Source organism: Capricornis sumatraensis, chromosome 7 (genome assembly GCF_032405125.1).
Source record: "Capricornis sumatraensis isolate serow.1 chromosome 7, serow.2, whole genome shotgun sequence".
Classification (NCBI taxonomy): domain Eukaryota; kingdom Metazoa; phylum Chordata; class Mammalia; order Artiodactyla; family Bovidae; genus Capricornis; species Capricornis sumatraensis.
This window is the reverse complement of record NC_091075.1, coordinates 95978735-95999345: the sequence shown is the minus strand read 5'-3', so window position 1 is coordinate 95999345 and position 20611 is coordinate 95978735. Positions and strand designations below refer to the sequence as shown.

Here is a 20611-nt window from a genome sequence, read left to right as displayed (position 1 = left end):
CTGCACAATTTATATACAGGCACATTTTCCTGAGGAAAGTATCTATATAACTTCTCAAAGAAATGTGCTATCCAAAAAGAGTTTGTTTTGTTTTGTTTTTACTACTTCTACTGGAATATACAACAACTATAACTTTTCCAAATTCTGGCACACTCTCTCTCTCTATATATATACACATATATATATGTGTGTGTGTGTGTATATATATCTCCCCTTCCTTACACTGTCTGAACTGGCTTCTAAGGGTACCTGGCCTTTGTTAACCTCACATACCTTCTCTTTAAAAATGGACATAGTTCTGTTGCCATGTCTACTTAAGAACTGGTGAATACATTAAATTTGGCAATGTAGAAGAAAGTTCTCTATATAATTAGAAGTCTCTATCAAAATATGTCAACTATGCAATAACTTTATAATGTTTATCATTGGTATTTTTATGTTACAATGGTCTATAAAAAGATATATCAAATTTCATTCAGAACAAGTACTATTAAAAAATTAAAACAAGCTTTGTCTTAAAAGCACTGATACCAAGACTAGTTTTCTCAGACAGATTGTGGATCTTTAAGACATGTAGGTTTATATTCGAACATATTTTATCTGAAAGAGCATAATAATGTGTACTTCTGGTTAACAATGACTAAAGTGAAACTCTCGGGGAAGAGATTTCAGATACCCACTGGAACTTTCCTAAAAATATTCCCACCTGAAGTAATCTGTTCAGAGACTACTGTCAGAAAGTCACACCTTTGAAAGGACATGATCACAGCTTTTCTAAGAACAAATTCTTTTCAAAGTGAAATAATTTATAGAAATGCAATAGAAAGAAAGCTGAGGAAAGAAGTAAAACCAGTTATTTCCTTCCATGGTGAGGTTCTATATATACTAACAGTATTTCTAAAAATTTTCCCCATAAACTGTAAATGAACTAATGCACTGTCCCCCTTGACCTTAAAGGACCTGCGTAATTAAGATCAGCCTTTCAAACAGTCTAGGCAACTTTCCCACAGGCACCCAACAAGTACTATGTCCCCTTATCCTTTGTTTCTTTCAAACAAAATCTAACAAGGTTTCTAGTAATTCTCACACATATGACTTCAATAAAATAGAGATGCTATGCTCTTGGAAAGGAATGCTCAATAACATCAATATGCTCAACCCCAAGTTAACAGGCAGTTTTGAGTAATGTCAATCAAAATCCCAACACAACAGAATTATATGGAGTGCTTATTAAACTTGATGTTTTCCCAAAAGATCTCTAAACCGAAGATTAAATCTCTGGGATTTATGTCCAGAAATCTGTTCAACAGCACCCCAGGTAAAACTTAAGAATCCCTGCATTAGTCCTGTTGTCTCCTAATGATCAATCTGAAGGCCATTAGTAAAACAGATATTCATCATGAACTGCTCTGATCACTTCAGAGGGTATTTTTTTCTCTCTCCCTCTCCTAGGAGACTGTCTAAAGGAGAATGTGACCTGTGGAAACAGCAGCACTGGCATCACTTAAGAGAGTGCTGGTAATGTAGAACCCCAGGCCCTACCCCAGATGCTCTGAGTCAGAAGCTACTTTTTAACAAATCCCCAAGTGATTCATATACTTATTAAGAATCTGAGAAGCAGTATATTAGAGAATACGACTCCTCAAAATTACTTTAAAAAAAATTAATACACTTAATGTGAACCAGGCTTCCCTGGTGGCCCAGCTGGTAAAGAATCCGCCTGCCAATGCAGGAAATGCAAGAGATGCTGGTTCACTGGTTCAGTCCCTAGGCTGGGAAGATACCCTGAATTAGAAAATGGCAACCCACTCCTGTATTCTTGTCTGGAAAATTCTGTGGACAGAGGAGCCTGGTGGGCTACGGTCCATGAGGTCGTAAAAAGTCAGACACAACTGAACGTGCACGCACACACTGTAAAGTGAACCAGCTATTCGAGTCCAAAGGAATATTCCTTTCAAACTTCCCTGCTGTCACCAGTCCCTCAGACACCTCATCACAACTCCTGTTCATAAGGCTGTAATGAAGTAAAGATCAAAGACTATTTTAATAGTCCTTTCACATACCTATGGATATTCTTCTCTGCTATCATAGCAAAACATAACAATTACTCACTTCTTAAAGGTCACTGCAACATGGTATCTCAAACCGCATCACTGAATTTTTTGCACGCTTACATTAAAACCCAATGGTCAATCTTCTATTAGTAACATCATGTATTAGGAAAATAACAGTTCACCGAGTTTAAGAAATCGTGTTATCCTTTTTAAAAATTGTATTTGGAAACATTATCACCTATCTCCTGAGAAAAGCCTTTAGGCAGTAGGAAGCTATCAAGTTCACAGAGGCAGATACAAGTTTTCCAAAATTGTAACTTTCTTTCGAAAAATCAAATTCTGTCATTAACAACACTTGTTTTCCTTGAAGTGACAGTCTCACTTCATTTTTTGAGAAAATGTGAGCCAAATATCCAGATCTAAATGAATAACCATAGTTTGTCAATCACTTTCAAAGAAAAATAAGTGTTCCACGAAAAAAGCAGCTGGTTCAGCACACAACTGAATCACCTAAGTGCTCTTCCTCAATTATACCACCATAAACTTCACCATGCAGCAAGTGCTTTATGTATACTTCCCATTTCTTCACATATTAAAAAGATATGAACTTATGAATGGCCAATAATAAGCACATGAAAAGATGTTCAACACCACCTATCTTTGGGAAAATGCAAATCAAAACCACAATGATACACCACTTCACACCCATCTTGGATGGTCATTATAAAATTTTAAAAAGAAAAAAAAACAGAAAATAGCAAGTGTTGGTGAGGACATGAGAACTTAAAATGGTATAGCTGGCCACTATGGAAAACAGGATGACAATTCCTCAAAAAATTAAACATAGAATCATTCATACATAATGCAGCAATTCTGTTTCTGGGTCCATTACCAAGAAGAAATGAAAGCATGGGCTTGAGTAGATATTTATACACTTATATTCATAGCAGCGTTACTCACAATAGTCAGAAGGTGGAAATGACCAAACTGTGTCCACTGATGGTGACTAAACAAAATGTGACATTCCATGCATGGATTACTCAGACTTAAATTCTGATACATGCTACAACACGGATGAACCTCGAAAATGTTATGGTAAGTCAAACACGCCAATGAAAAAAGGACAATTATGTATGATTCCAGCTATATGAGGTACTTAGAATAGTCAAATTCATAGGGTCAGTAAGTAGAATAGTGGTTACTGGGACTGGGAAAGAGGAAGAATGTGGAGTTAGTGCTTAATGGATACAGAGTTTCAATTTGGGAAGATGAAGTTCTGGAAATGGATAGTGGTGATGATGGCCTAACAATGTGAATACCACTGAACTATAAACTAAAAAATAGTTAAAATGGTAAATTTTATGTATATTTTACCACAACCAGAAGGAAAAAAAAAAAGACATGTACTTTTGAGATTGAGAAAAGACTTTTTACAGCTGCATCAAAGAAATTAAGAGAAAGCGGCTTTAAAAACAAAACAAAACAAAACTGAGCGTGTGACAGTGAAGAACAAGACGACTAATACATTTTGGGGCCAACCGTGTAGATTCGTGTTAAAGTGGTTTTAACTAGCATTGCTTTCAAACTGTCAATGAAAATGCCAATAAAGTGTAAAAGGCAATTATGTCTTAAAAGTATTATGAAAATTCTGACCTGATAGACCCCATCAAAAGGTTCTGAGGACCCATCCCCCTGGAGCCCACAAACAACACTTTGAGAACCATTACTGAAGCCGGTTCTTTCAGAAGTCAGTGATGGAAGGAAAGACACACAAAAGACCATAATAAACCTTTATTTTTGTTTTGTCTTTTAAAATGAGAGAAACAGGCTGATATGTTGAATAGACAGAATAAGTAATAAGGCACAAGTAGAAATGGGGTTGAGGGGAGAGTCTAAAGTTAGAAGTAAAGGAGACACCCATATCAGAGGTAGATGGAGGATGGGCATGGTTGTATTTTGGCTTTAAAAAGGCTCTAAGTGCTGGGAATGTAATGTACAGCATGTAACAATAGTTAATAATCCTGTATATGTATCTGAAAGTTGCCAAGAGGATAGATCTTAAAAGGTCTCATCAGAGGGGAAAAAGTTTGTAACTATGTGTGGTGATAGACAGACTGATCCTGGTGATCATTTCACAATGTATACAAATGTGGACTCATGTTGTATATTTGAAACTAATATAATGTTATATATCAACTCTATCTCAATTTAAACACACACACACACACAAACCTCTACTTAAAAAAATACGAACACTAAACAAATGTTTCTTGATAATGATGGTGACAGTCCCATGAAAGTGAAAGTGAAGTCGCTCAGTCGTGTCCAACTCTTAGTGACCCCATGGACTGCAGCCTACCAGGCTCCTCCGTCCATGGGATTTTCCAGGCAAGAATACTGGAGTGGGTCGCCATTGCCTTCTCCAGGGGATCTTCCCGACCCAGGGATCGAACCCAGGTCTCCCACATTGTAGACAGACACTTTACTGTCTGAGCCACCAGGGAAGTCCCATAGTTTAATAAAAAATATTGAGAAATTTTCTTTTAATATTTTTAACTCATAGATCAAGGACTATTCCAACTTTTCACTTGCATGTGTATAAAAATATGCCACATATATCACAGAAGTAATGTCATTTTTAAGAAAATTCATATGATGTCACATGATCTTATTTCCTGCCAAGACTCAGAAGTGTAGTATTTTCAGGTTTAAGACAAATGCATACATGCTATGATCTAAAGATAAAAATTTGAAAGATCCCATGTCTTTTCTATTTTGAATACATGTAGCACAAACTGGTTAAATGAAATGCAAAAGGGTATTTGATATTATAGCACATTAGACTCTAAGCTTTAAAGTTCCCATAACCTTGAACTAGGAACAGAAGGAAGTAGGGGGTAAGAATTCATCTGTTTCTCTTCTTTTCACTTTCTTTCCTCCCTACCAGGAGGTCCCAGATATTGCTAAGCGAGATTCACAAGAAGACACTAAAGTAATGTGATTTTATCTTACTTTACAGTTCACAAACACATTATTTCACTCAGGGCTGAATCTTTCTAAACTGAGATAAGACTAATTTGGGGGAAGGTATAATTTTAAACCTTTTCATGTTAATTCTGACACCTTAACTGCAACAAATGGTTTCATGACCTCAGCAAAGAGCAAAGTGAAAAAACTTTAACTCAAACATGTTTGGGAATACCTCCTTCCACCTCAGACTCCTCAGGTACCCATTAATACTCCAGCTGCCTCCAAACTATTAAAAGTCCTCTGATCCCTTAAGTCTGCTCAAAGTCCCACTCCAACCAAAGGCCAAAATTTGAATGTGTACAAGTGCCAATTAAAGAGCCCACATGCAGTGGAAAGAGTGCTAAGTCTGAGACCTGAATTCTGCCCTCCACAACCAACACTAACAGTGTGATTTTGAGGGCTCATCCCTTAATCTATTTTCTCATAGTTAAATAAGGGAACTAAAATTGGATAATTGCTGCAATTACAGGAGATTTAATGAAGCTCTAGCATTTTAAAAGATAGACTGTCAGTCCAGCACCACCAACTCCAATTAATAGACCACGGGGGATATTCTCTGAAGGAAGCTGAGAAGGCCTTTGCCTTCATGCAGATTCTTGTACACCACCCACCACTCCATCCCTATATTTAGTTTTCCAAAAAAGCAAAACTCAATAGAATTGACCTCAGAATATCCATAATGGCCCACCGTAACCTTTTAAAATACTTGTAACCTTTATCAACACAGCTACTATTTTAAAGTGAGGACAAACTTGAACCTTAACTCTGTAAACAGGAGTGTCTCATGCTAGAAATTTATGGGCCATCAAAATAGTTACATCCAACTCTGAATAAGATGGATTCATACAGCACCTTGCAAACTCACTTCTAACATGGTACTATGGGCAAAATGCCATACACAAACACATGCTTTCTCTTTCAATCCACGGATTTGCAACATTTCTCAAGTCCCCACTTCAGTGAGCTGAAAAACAAAGCTGTAACAGCTAGTTCACTGGATTTTAAATACATACATATAACTATCAGTTTGAATTGAGATCCTTAAAATTTTATAAATAATATTTTATTAAAAGATAAAAAATGAACAAAGATTTAACAGTCTGGTTAACTATTCACCAGGATTTGAACTAGGCTAGTTGGAAAACCAAATCCTCTTTTTTACGTCTACATTTCTGCACTACAGCACTAGTTAACTGTTTTACAAACTTCTCTCATTGATCACAAAACAGACCATTCAAAGCCTAAGCACAGCTGAACACATACTCAATCCTACTTCTGGAAAAATAACTCAGAATCCATGTCTTACTGATCATGAGCCAGTGGCATCTTTTTTGTTGCTGTTACACAAAGAACAGACAGACCATTAATATTCAGAAGGAGAGATTCTGTTATGCAGAAAAGAGAATGAAAAAGTGGGTCATGGTCAGTGATGCATAATCCTTCCTACTCCCTAGAAAAATAGTCCTGACAACATTCATTAAGTAAAATAGTTTACTGTATTGTAAGTACTAATATCTTAATGATTCCAGAATGAATATCAAAATTTAGACTAACCACTGACCACCTCATTCAAAAGACAATAGTTAAGTATGTAAAAATCCCCATCAGCTCAAACAATGGCTCAGCCACACACACACACACACACACACACACACTCTAAGGAAAACAAGTAAATATAGCAATTAGGCAAGGGAAGGAGTGTGTTAGAAACCTCTCTTCCAGAAAACCAAAGAAGAAATACAAGAATGCTAAGGGTGGTAATGATGAGTTACTAAGAAAACTGCAGAAAGACTTCGTTTGCTACCCTCTGATCTGTTATGCTAAGGCTTACAAATTTCCCAGTCAACAAAAATTCAAAGCTTCTCTGGTAGAAAATGAGCACCTCCAATATCACAGACTAACTAGAGAGGTCCTTCAAAGAAATAATCATATGTTCCTTCAAGCAGAGCATTAAGGAGATGCCCCTCTTGCTAATCTCTCCTTCTCTTAGATTCCAGCTGTCACTTTAAACCTTGGTACTATCAGTCACTGAAGGGAAAGCCTTAGCCATCTGATCATTTCCAACACTGACACTTCCTTAAGATTCCTTACTCAGAGCACACACATTAGGCCTCTTCAGCTCACTGTCTGTCCCACAGTCGTGGCTTTCTTAAAGATGACATGAGTCAGGGGAGTTTACGCTAGAGTATTTCTGAGAGTCATACCTAATAAGAGCAACGCAGTACCCACAAAACAAAGATGCACTCACTATTTGTGTAATCATAACAGAAGTAAAACAGGCTAGAAATTCAAAAATTAATCTGGTTGTGTTTTTTCATCTATCTAGACAATACTGTACCTACATTATTATAAATGCATCTACTTATTTTAATTTCTATAAAGGGACATAACCTGAAAAATAGGGCCAATCTGTTCCTAAACATCAACTGAACAACAGGATACGTCAAGTCTAGTTTGCTATCCGACTGTTTAACAGTAAATCTGTACAGACCTTCGGACTGTTTTCAGTTCAAAACCTCAATCTCTTACATGTATCACAAGTATAGCACTGCAAGAGATAAATGATGAATATAAGCCAAGTTTTAAAGAAGCTAAAAAGGATTAAAAAATCTTGCAGTAGAGGAAACTTTTTATCAGCCATTTTCTTGGAACAGAACAAAGCCATGTAAAATAAGTGCAACATGAGAAACAGTTGCTACACAAGGCATCAAAGGAAGACATAACTGCACTCATTTGGTTGCACACAGGGCTTCATGGAAAAATAAAGATTGCAATTAATTAACTGTATATTAAATGAGTCCTGCAAGATCCCATTTCAACAGACCTGGAGAGGCAGGTATCTGAAAACCGGGAATGATAAAGCATGAAAGAAGCGTAGGAGACAGAAGCACATGTGCAATAGTGACATACACCCAGGGGAGGAGTGAGAGATGAAGGTGGAAAGGGGTTTGGAGTCACGTTGCAGAGGACCTTGAATCCCAGAGCACTGAGTCTGCACTTCACTTGCTTAAGCAAATAAGAGGGTGACAAAACCAGAAGCCCACTTCCAGAACAATTAGAAGGAAGACAAGAGTCGCTCTGATGAGGAAAGAGCCTAAAAGGGGAGGAACGGCCCACAGAGAATGTATTTCTTTAAGAAGTAGGGACCCAAACTAGAGCTGACAGCAATGGAAACAAAAAGTAACAAGTTCTTCACACATAACACAGTTAAACTTTCTGGCCATAAACTTGCTCAGAGAAAATATTACTATAACCCTTCCTCATATATTCTCTGTAAGCAAACATTTGTAAAACGAGTTTCTTTACTTCCAGATACCCTTCAAAAAACATATAATCAACTCACTTGGAGATAACAAATTACAATGACAAAAGCAGCAACTAAGGTGCCTCAGCCCTTGAAGTTGAACTGGGCTCTGAAATGCCACGCTATTTCAACTGAGCATCAGTCCTCTACCTTGAGGCTAATACACAAGGTAACTTCTTATAAAAGACTCTTTCCAATGCTTAAGAAATAGCTTTATACCATGTAATAAGAAATAAATCGCTACCCTATACTGAAGTTTGCCAAAGAACACAAATGTATGATAACCATGCACAATCCTTTCATTACGGTCTCAATCCTAAAACTGCTCATCATTAGCCCTCCTTTCCCAAGCTCCTCTCTTATCGGCAGGAGCAGTAAGATTCAGGTACACAGGTAGAATCAGCGAAACTCAAAACAGAAAAAAAATGTTACAGATTTATCTTAACCCACTTCATTTTTCTCCTTGAGGAAACTGAGGTCAAAATGTCACAATGTGAGTTAGTGGTATTAACTGGGATTAGCAAATGGTCTAACTTCCAAGTTTCACCTTTTTTTTTAAATAGTTGCCTCCAAGAAGGCACCATTTCAAAATTTAATTAAAAACAGGAAAACCAGTAGCAACAAATATTTCACATTTTAAAACAATATCTATTGCAAAGTACCTCTCCAAAGGTTACATCCCAAACTATGCCCTCAAGGTTACTGGAATTCTAGGACAAACCCAAAATTCCATTAAAAAGGCCCTCTATAAAAGGCCTGACAACCACTTTCCTAAGTCTTGAAACTTAGCAGAAATGTGCTGACTGATCTCAACTGTAAACATGATACATACAGACTGAGAATCTCCAAATTAACTAAGCACCCAACTATTTAAAACAGCTCAGTCATTAACCACTCAACGTCCCAACCGAGTCCCCTAAAAATAGTGGCTTGTGGGTACATAAACGGCTCACCAGATGGATGCAGGATAAAAATCAAGGAATGAGCAGCCTCAAGCCCTTGCAGATGAAACCTCATGCAGCTCTGAAACTGCCATTCAGACTCTTAATTTCAGAATTCCAGATCAAGGCTTTAATCATTTGATAGCTATCAAATGTGTTCTAATAAATACGTATGTTCTACTTTGAGTTTTGACATCAAAAGTAAAAAAACAGGAGAGAAGGGGAGAAAGAGAACCCCAGATAATACACAAGATCAGTAAAGAATACCAAAGAAGATCAGGAATCAATGTAAGGACAGACATCAATTCTACCTTCTAATACGTTACTTAATACTTCTAACACCAATTTTCTATTTTTCCCTCTTGCGAACTCCATAATGGAAAGATACTAACAAATATTAACTTATTCCCATTATTTTTAAAGTAACCGAAGACAACCTTTCCAATTTGCTCAACATGAAAATGTCAGTACTAACCCCACAAAGTTGACCACAGCTAAAATCACAGAAATTTGACGTATCAGTGCAATTTAGCACCTTTACTGGAGATAAATGGGCTTCCCAGCTGGCTCAATGGTAAAAAATCCACCTGCCAATGCAGGAGACGTGGGTTTGGTCCCTGAGTTGGGAAGCTCCCCGGAAAAGAAAATGGTAACCCACTCCACTTTCTTGCCTAGAAATCCCATGGACAGAGGAGCCTTGCAGGCTACAGTTCATGGGGTCTCAAACATGACAGCAACTGAGCTCACAACACACTGGACCCAAATGTACAATTTCCACTACATACTGTTGAAGTACTGGAAATTTAGCGTTAGTATCTTGTCCTTGAATAAACTGCCACATCTAAAGAAAATATATCAGTGATCAAAATTACATCCTAGGAGCTGTCCCTACAATGATAACATAACCCAACACAGAAGCATGTGTTAACAAGATTCTATGTAATACCCATTGCTGCAAATTACTTTCACATTATTGTGAAACCACATGCTGCTATCAAGGTCAAAATTCTATATAGCTAACAGGAACCTACAAATTATATGTGGCTGAATGCCATATAATTATCTGATCAAAATGATTTGGTATTTTTACAAACATGTGACACTTACTTCAGGATAAATGTACCACCTAATCTAAAAGCAAGTTACTAAAATGCCAGAATCAAATTTCACTGAAAGCTTACAACTAAATCTGAACCAGAAATTAATCCATATTTATTGAGAGATTTGGCATACACTGTTAGGTACTGTCACAAATTATCTTGTCAATATCACACATTACCTATTGATTTTCATATTAGGTATAGGCTATGTGTTACAGAAAAGCAAACCATGTTTCCTGACAGTTTATTTCAACATCAACTGAAAATTACTGCACAGAACTAAAGATACAGAGATAAATAAATAAGACTCTGTCCTCAAAATACTCTCCATCCAAAAAAAAAAGACTTAAAATCAACTGCAGAATATAAAACAATTTCACAATGGCATGTAAAAATGCTTTTCTGTTTTTTAACTCGGTCACTTTTGCTACATAAAGAAAAATACAATGTCAACAGAGAAAGGTGACTTAAGGGGGTATCCACGTTATTCTTTCTTTGCTGTTTCAAGGAAGCTAAATGAAATGCCAATCTGCAAATGTGTCTTCACCAAAAGTAGAAAATTCAAGGTCCCCAGGACTAAGCAGAAGACCTCTGAGGGGACAAGAACTAAAGAGTCCTCCACTGGTACTTCTTAATTTCCAAATTAGGTCCTAAATTCTACTGAAGAATTCTGGTTTCCCAAAAAAAGTCAAAAATCATTTCCTTTGAAAAGTATTTGAATGCCTATGGTGAGGCAATTTTTGTGACACAAAAATCAATTAATGGAGTGTCCTTCTGCCTCCAGAATTTCACTATCTGCTAGGGGCGTTGAGACAGGAACAATAATTAATCACCGGTTTCCAAGTGCTTACATAATTGTATCTCAAGACAAAAGATTAAATGTGATAAGAGAAGAGAAAGCAAACAGCTACAAACGTCCACAGGAAGAAGGGAGTGATCAGAGCCAGCAGTTAGGAAGCTAAGGTTAGAGAGGCAGAGTGAAAGGCAAACAGGAGATTCAACCCCGGAACCAGGAGGCGAGAAGCACACTGTGGCAGGAGCAAAGAGCATTACCAGAAAATAATCACAGCTAAGTTTCATAAGGCAGGTGAATGACTGAGCACGCACAATCATGAACTTGTTGTTTAGTTGCTGAGTTGTGTCTAACTCTTTTGCAACACCATGGACCGTAGCCTGCCAGCCTCCTCTGTCCATGGGATTTCCCAGGCAAGAATATTGGAGTGGGTTGCCATTTACTCCTCCAGGGGATCTTGGAGCTTCCCAACGCAGGGATTGAACCCTTGTCTCCTGAACTGGCAGGAGGATTCTTTACCTCAGCCACCAGGGAAGCCCATTATAATCACGAATGCCTGACCTAAAAAATGTAACCAAGTAAGATGACTTCTCAGCAACACAACTGTTCCCTCCCTCCCTTCACTCCTCAGTTTCAAGGCATCAGATTCTCCTGTATTCCTCTGCCTCTGGCAGCTCCTTTTTAGTCTTCTCAGTCTCTGCCTACTCTTAAATCTCAAGGCATGCTTCCTGGACCAGCAGTATCTGCACTGATGAGCAAGTTGGTAGAAATGAAAATTACGGGCTCTGACCAGCCATACAAAATCAAACTCTGGATGTCAGGCTCAGCAATCTGTGGTTTACCAAGCTCTCCAAATAAATGATTCTAATAAACTCTAATGTCTGAAACCAATATTCCACAGGAGTCCTTCATGAGAGCCTTGCCCTTCTCATTCTACATGCTCTCCTTCACCCATCCTCTCCCAGGGCTTAAAATAACAGTCAAATAAATGCTCACTAATCACAAGTACCTGTCTCTAAACCCAAACACCTTTGCTGAGTACCAGACCATATATACTCAGCATCCCACTTGACAAGTATTTCCTCCCAGATTTCTCAACTAAACATGTCCGGAATTACTGGATATTCTTCCAATCTCCACACCCAACCCCCAAATTCTGTTCCTTCTCTACTCTTCCCACCTCAATAAAAGCACCTCCATCCAACAGGTGCATAACAAGTCATTCTTCACACTTCCTACAACACCCACCTCCACGTAATCCACACCAGGTCCTCCCAGTCAAGCATTAGTAACATTAGGCTCCATCCCCACTGCCACCCTCTTAACTAATCATCTAATTTGTATACCTCTCAAACAGTCACCACAGAGCAAACACCACGAGCTCACAAAAACACAAATGAGAGCATGTCACGGCCCAAATTTAAATCCTTCACTAGCTTCCCACCGCATTTTCAGATAAAAATCTAAACACCCAATGTGCCATACAAAGACCTAGATCCTAGTCACCGCTCCAAAACCACCCTGGTTCTTCTTTCACGTGATTTATTCATTAAGGTCGATGGCTCTGGACTTCCTTCAGTTTCTGAAACTTCCCTACAGAGGAATTTCTCTCTTCATGACATACTCCACACCACCCCCACCTTCACACCTCTGCCTTTACTTAACTCTCCTCACACTTCAGATTTCTGCTAAAATGTCAAAAATAGCGGGGGAGGGGGCTTCCTAATCCACCAATATAAACTCAATCAGTTATTTGCTCATAAAACCCTATGCTTTCTTGTCACAACAATTATCTAAACTGCTAACTACATTAACCTGACTGATTTTATCATCTACACTAGACTGTAAGTTCCATAAGGCCAAAGAAATATCTGTTCTGTTCTCTTAGTACAGAGCTTGGCATTTTTTTAAAGAAGGCATTTCATAAATAGGGAATAGGAACAGTTGTTGATATCTTTATTAAATCCTTCCCTTCTGCTGTCTCTCTTAGGAACTTTAACTTACATGTTACTGGGTAGCTACAGATAATTCCTGCATGAAATATCATGCTTAAATCCATCATTTTTCTTACTGATTTATATTGCAAAATCAGAAGTACTTTACTACCTTTCTGTTAAATTAACAATGAGAATTAACTGGCACCTAAGCTAAATTCACCCTACTTGAAGCAGTTAACTCTGAAAGAGTTACCAAGCTACTTTTACAGAAATCTGTAGTAAATTCCTGGCCTCCAATTTCTGACAGTGCCAATTTCTGACAGTCCGCCTCCCACCATGACCATGTCAGAAAGTCCTGTGTACCCAATTATATTCAAAATATCGTTCCTATCCAGTCCCATAACCTCATGATTAGATTATGTCAACATATTATGGATGGTGTCCTGCCCTCTACACTGCTTCCCATTTAAGGGGAAAAGTCCCCTACTGGAGAACCCACTCTTCCCCTTATCAATCAACATTGAATTCTTCTGACTAGACTGAAGTCATGTTATCCAAAAGTGGTCCTATGTTTTAGTAAAAACTTGGAAGGTGACATTGAATTATATGTGCTTGACAATTTGATACTGTTTCAAGCTAAAATTTACATATGGCTCTAGCTCATTTCCACAGCCTAACCTAAAACTAAACTTGCATTCCTGAAACTAAACAAAACTGTTGAGGAAAATCATGAAAACGCCTGTCATATCAGTTGTTTCAACTTTTAGCGAGAAGTAAAAAGGTGCAAGTTCTCAGCATTTTCCAACACACATATTCTTAACTAGAAAAAGATTACAATATAAAGTATATAACATTTCAGAAAGGAAACTACACCAAACACACAACATAAGTATACCCCTAAGAATCTAGATTTTTAAAATTATATATACCATATAAAACATATATGTGCATGTGTATATTCACACACAGCTGATCTTCATTATCTGAGTTCATATTTGTAAACTTGCTTACTTGCCAAAATTGATTTGTATCCCTGAAATCAATACAATATCACAAAATCAAAACAATGGCACTTTCATAGTCATTTGCAGACTGTGCAGTGGCGAAAATTTTGAGTAGGCCAGCTGGCATCAACGAGGTATTACTCTGCCTTCTTTCAGCTCTCATACTGTAAGCAAGGGCCCTTTTCAAGGTCTATACAGTGTCATGTTTTTCTCATTTTTGTGTTTTTTACTGACAATTCTGTTGTTTAAAACAGCCCTCAAGCACAGTGCCAAAATGTTGTCCACCTAGCATTCCTTAGAGTAAGAAGGCTATGATGACCCTCACAGAGAACATCTGTGTGTTCGCTAAGCTTCATTTAGGCACGAGCTACAGTACTGTCACCCTGCTTATTTAACTGATACACAGAGTACATCATGAGAAATGCTGGGCTGGAGGAAGCACAAGCTGGAATCAAGATTGCTGGGAGAAATATCAATCACCTCAGATATGTGGATGACACCACCCTTACGGCAGAAAGTAAAGAAGAACTAACGGCCTCTTGATGAAAGTGAAAGAGGAGAGTGAAAAAGTTGGCTTAAAGCTCAACATTCAGAAGACTAAGACCACGGCATCCAGTTCCATCACTTCATGGCAGACAGATGGGGAAACAGTGGAAACAATGTCAGACTTTATTTTTCTGGGCTCCAAAATCACTGCAGATGGTGACTGCAGCCATGAAATTAAAAGACGCTTACTCCTTGGAAGGAAAGTTATGATCAACCTAGATAGCATATTAAAAAGCAGAGACATTACTTTGTTAACAAAGGTCCATCTAGTCAAGGCTATGGTTTTTCCAGTAGTCATGTATGGATGTGAGAGTTGGACTATAAAGAAAGCTGAGTGCTGAAGAATTGATGCTTTTGAACTGTGATGTTGGAGAAGACTCTTTGAGAGTCCTCTGGACTGCAAGATCCAACCAGTCCATTCTAAAGGAGATCAGTCCTGGGTGTTCACTGGAAGGACTGATGTTGAAGCTGAAACTCCAATACTTTGGCCACCTGATGCGAAGAGCTGACTCACTAGAAAAGACCCTGATGCTGGGAAAGACTGAGGGCAGGAGGAGAAGGGGATGACAGAGGATGAGATGGTTGGATGGCATCATCAACTCAATGGACATGGGTTTGGGTGGACTCCGGGAGTTGGTGATGGACAGGGAGGCCTGGCGTGCTGCAGTTTATGGGGTCGCAAAGAGTCGGACACGACTGAGCAACTGAACTGAACAGTACTGTTGGCCATGAATTCAATGTTAATGAGTGAACGAACAATATACATGCTAAACAAGGTTCTTTAAACAGAAACACACATAAGACAAGGTTTATATTGACTGGCAAAAATGGGAGCAGAGACTTGTGGTACCCTAACACTGTATTTACCCTAGGCACAATGATTCCATATTTGCTAAATCACTGTTGACGACAACTTTAAAGAACATAAGTTCTATGAATAATGAGAATCAAGTATGTACATAGGGAGGGAGACAGGCAGCACTCCCACCAGGGTGACTGAAGACTCAAAGACACTGCAGAAGTCATTCTGAGCAATAGCAGGGCAAAACACTCAGGACACAGCATCCAGAGTCCTGGCTCCATTTAAACAACACTGACACAAAACAAAAATGTAAAACCTACTATGCGTGTTTTTTGCTATCTTTGCTTCTACCTTTTTCCCATTCAATGGTAAACCTCTCCCCAATTCAGGTGCTCTAAACACTAACACCTTTTCAAAAGCACTTGCCATAATCTTACAACTGGGCAAATGTATCTGTAAATTAAAGGAATGATCATTCTTGAATGTAAACCACATTTGTACTTAAACATTTACACTGTGGCATATTTGGAAAGAAGAGAGAATATGAAGTATATGAAATGACAATATATCGTCAGAATCAAAGAGTAAACCGAATATAGGTAATTTCAGTTGTGTGTGTGCTGGAAAAAGAAATACATAAGGGAACAAGACCAAGGACTCAGCCTTCCCTCCACAGAAGGCCAAAAGCCTAGGTCCAGGAGCTGGGGTGTTGGGGGCGGGGTTGGGATGGGGGTGGGAGTAGTGCCATCTTTCAAAAGAGTTGGTTCAATGCTTGCTTCCTCCTAACACTTGACTGCAGATTTTTCCAAAAGAAATGACAAATTATGGCAAAAGGCAGCAGAACATTAACAGTGACATTAGTGACTGAAAGAATTTTTCTTTTAAATTTTTTGTGTGTGGTTGAGCACTCCCCTTTTGAAAATTTTTTATTTGCATTTTCCAAAATTACTTTTTGTTGAAAATAGCTTGCTCAGAAGTAATCACAGGACATGCATGGAACAGTGGCAAAAGCTACAAATCCAAAGTCTACTTTCATGAAATGTTGATGATTTCCTTCTATTAAATAAAAGACTCATCTGGGGTTTAGTGAAATGAAGTGAGTGTAATATTACTCAAGTCACACTTGAATTAGTTACTGCAGTTCAAAAGACAGAAGTAGAGCATGCGAGTTAACAGCCATGTCTTCTGAAAACCTACAGCTTGAGCTACAACTAAAACATTTGAAATTCCTGTAACATAATGCAATAGGAACTTTCACAGCGTAGTAAATCTGTCTGTCAACACCCATTACCATACACTCATTATTTGACAAGCTAAGGATCCTCCTCCCACCTCTCTAAGATTCAGCCAGGCTCATTACTAGGGGCAATGGCTTGCCAAACAATGCATCCATCATCCCTGAACCATTCAAATCTTCTTTCTCTTTAGAGTATTTTATAGACAATAACCTTTCACTTTTCCTCTTGTACTCATTTGCTATTGTTTACAGCATTTCAAAAAGCACAAGTGGAATCTCAGTCTACTGTCTCCAAACCACATCAACAACTAGCTCTCAGAGAACCAAAACTACTGTCTTTGATTTCTTCTCTCTTAATCTTGGAACTTAAAAGGGCCATTTACCAAGAAATTTGAAGAAGGAAAATGGCAACCCACTCCAGTATTCCTGCCTGGAGAATCCCATGGACAGAGGAGTCTGGTGGGCTACTGTTCACGGGGTCACAAAGAGTCGTACACAAGTGAGGGACTAAGCACACCAACAAATTATTTCTTGAGAAGTATTTAAGCATTTTTTTGGTAATATCATTCTGCGATTAAAAACTCAAAAGCCAGTGAAACACGCGACAAAACAAGTTATCTCCTACAAGTCAATTATACACGATACACAAAACTAAAGTATAAGATTTTTTTCTTTTTTTAAAAAGAGTAAACTTTTTTGTAAGCAGCCCTGCAACTGTGGACATAACCCGGTAAAGATAATGAGAGTTCCCAAACAAAACTTCTCAAGTGAAAGTTAACCTTTCCTACCGCCTTTTAAAGTACTATCAAAGAGACGTCCAGCAAGGATATGACTGGTCTCATGGAGAAGATTCTAAACAACAAAGCGGACTTCAAGTTTACCTGCTCCCCCCATGGCAACCCACTGACTGAAATCTGGGGCAAAGCATCACCTCCAGCACGCGCACAGACAGAAATAAATTGTTTTTCAACTGATGACTGAGCAGGAGCAAACCCAGGCGGAACACCCGGGGCTGCAGGGTCCTGAGCCCTGCGGCGCGGGTGGAGAGGCTAGTGCAGGACAGCCTACTGAGCCACAGCGGGGAGACAGGAGACCCAATCCTGCTCGATCTGAACCTCTAATGAGTCACTGGTTCAATCATGACACCGCAGCCCTCGCTAAGACGTTTCCTATTTATCTCCCAGCCTCAAGAGTGAGTGAAAATGACAAACTCGTGCTGAAAGAACTGTGCACGGGTCAGAGCTGCCGGCGGCGAGAAAAGCCGACTTAGGCGCGAGCCCCCGCCGGCTTGGCCGAGGAAGCAGGAGAGTGAGCCGCGAAGGCGCGGAAAGAAGCGGGAGAGAACGGGAGAAGCTACCGCCACACCCCAGCCCTCCCTCACCTGCCTGCCCGAGCCTCCCCGGGCGCCCGTACCTTCGGCCAGCGACTCCTCCAGGGTGACCTGGTAGCGGCCGACCGCGAACACCCGGACCCCCACGGACGAGCTACCGGCCCCGGCCCCGCCGGCCCCGCCACCCGCCGCTCCGCCGCCGCCGCCGCCCTCCGACTTGGGCATTCGAGAGAACTTCTTCATGGTCCCGCCGGCGCGCTGGAGGGCGCGGGACGCGCCTAAGGGCGAGCGAGAGGGCGAGCGCCCGGCCCGGCGTGCGCGGCCGGGGCGTCCGCGAGGGGTCACCGCCCCTCGCCTGTCCGAGCGTCCGTGCGCGCTGCGGCCCGCCGAGCCTCACATTCCGCGCGCCCCGAGCGCACTGCCCCGGCCCCGCCGCCCGCTCCGCGGCTCCGCTGCAGCTGCCGGGCTCCCGCAGAGGGCGGCGAGGAGGGCGGGGACGGGGCGGGGCGCGAGGGGGCGGGCCCGAGTGCGGGAGCGACGCGGCCGCCTCCGCCAGTGCCTCGGGCGCCCTCGCCACCGCGCGAGGCGCCCGGAGCGCGAACCCCGGAGGAGGGCCCCTGGGGGGGAGAGGGCCAAGGGGGCGGGGCGGCCGGTCCCTCCGGGGACTGGGCTGGACCACTCAGGCCTCACACCCGCTGGACCGCACCGCCGCCGCCCCGGCCGAACCTGCACCGCCCGCCACTCGCGGCCGTTGGCGGCGCGGCGCCCCTGCCAACCGCTCACTGAGGCAAGGCGCCCCGCGCAGGCGCGTTGCCTGCGCCGCCGGAAGTGACGGTTCCGGCTCTTGTCACGTGGAGGGGGGGACGGGGGAGGCGATAGTGGGGGTTGGGGACGAGGGCGAGGTCCGGAATCCCGGGTCGGGGGGCCTGGCTGGGAGGATTCAGGCCGGTTTCCTGAGGTCCCGGCTTCGAGCTGGGAGGTGTTCAGGGGACCAGTTTTGGCTCTGGCTGTGCGGCGAGAGGTTGGTATGTCACTCGGGGGCTTAAAAATGCCGCCAACAGCTTCACCGCTGTGAAGGGACTTTTCTCCCTGCATTTCGAAGTCGTTTTTCCAGAAATTCTCCCGAGAACCTTCTTCCGCTCGCCCACCCCCGAGCGTGGGAGGTGGGAGCAGCACAGAACTAGAGCGGATTTCAGTAACCTAACTTCTAAAGCCGTGGTGTCGCACTCTGTAACAGCCGCTTGTGCTGGGAGCGTTTTGTGGTTTATAAATGACTTACAAGTACTTTCAGAATCTCGTGTGTGCTCTGCAACCACCCTGCGAAGTATTCAGAACAGGTATTCTGTCCGTTTCAAGACCTTTCATCACCTTTGGGCAAGAGAGTTTAACGGCCTTGCCCAAGGTCACATGGCTGGCTTGTGACAGCTGCGACTGCGAGGGCCATCCTTTGATACTTAGTTTCATACTTTGGGCCATTCGGGAAAAGTAGGTTAGGCTCAGATCGTTGAAAAACGACAGATTTAGGACTGTTTGCAAGCAAAACCAGTAATTCCCCCCCCCCCGCCCCTTAACAAAGAGATTTGCCCATTAAAAAAAAAAGACCCGTTGCATCCATTTCATAAACTGCAGGAATCTCAGTGCCTGCGGCGTGAGACAGGCAAAGTGAACGTTGGTGTAAGAGGTTCAGAATGGTAAGGAATGGGAAATCACAGAGTTCATTCTCAAATACAGCCTGCTTCCCATCCATCCCTACCCGCGGCACCACCACCCTGTAATGAATACAGGCCCACTGTGGCCAAACGTTCCATTTGTAAAGGAGACATCTAGGGGTGTTTGTTTGTTTGTTTGTTTACCCCTAATAGGGCATTTCCCAAGTTTTTTAAATGTAGGCCAAATAAATTGTGTCTGCAGGACTCCAATATGCACCGTCTGTGAAAGTAGATACTGTGGTTCAATCCCCACCATGCCCCGCCCCCCGTTTCTTAATCCAGGTTTTTAATGAGATACAGGCAGAAACGTTAGGAAATGTACTTAGGCAAAAGTTTTGGGGCTTAAAATCTTCCTTTTTTTTTTTTTTTCCTTCCCGTCTGCTATTTCGAGAGAAGCTATTTCTGCCAACACAGTGCTCTGGATTTGGGGCATTTTTACTGCATAACCCACTAAGATTCTTCATCTAGAGATGTGACCTTTGAAGCACATTCCAGCTCTATGGAAGTCAGATTTATATGCAGATCATTGATGTGGTGTGACAATGGGGGATTTCCATTTAGAAATAAACAGACCATTCTCCTAACTGTGGGGATTCACTGTGGAGTCTCATTCCTACGGTATTCGAATTATAGTTTTTCAAGCTGAATAACTGAGAAATTTCGTTATTTCATACAATGGCAAAACTGCAGTCAGCCTAACATGGAAAGTTTGGGCCTAATAGGGCTTCACCTGATGACCACACAAGAGTAAGGGAAGTCTCCTGTGATCAGTTTGGGAGCCAGTTTACCACAATTGCTGTGGTTTTTTTTTTAAAAAAAAATCA

The 20611-nt window shown here is 41.1% G+C and overlaps 1 protein-coding gene across 2 annotated transcripts in view; it reads right to left on the bottom strand.

Moving 5' to 3' along the window:
* The window catches only part of BMP2K (BMP2 inducible kinase), a 116371-nt gene extending 98050 nt beyond the window's left edge, over positions 1 to 18321 (bottom strand). For both annotated transcript variants that reach the window (XM_068975471.1, XM_068975472.1), the window contains exon 1: positions 18162 to 18321. In XM_068975471.1, the coding sequence (XP_068831572.1) occupies positions 18162 to 18321 (160 nt within the window). The remainder of the gene's footprint in view (positions 1 to 18161) is intronic.
* Positions 18322 to 20611: the final 2290 nt, after the last annotated feature.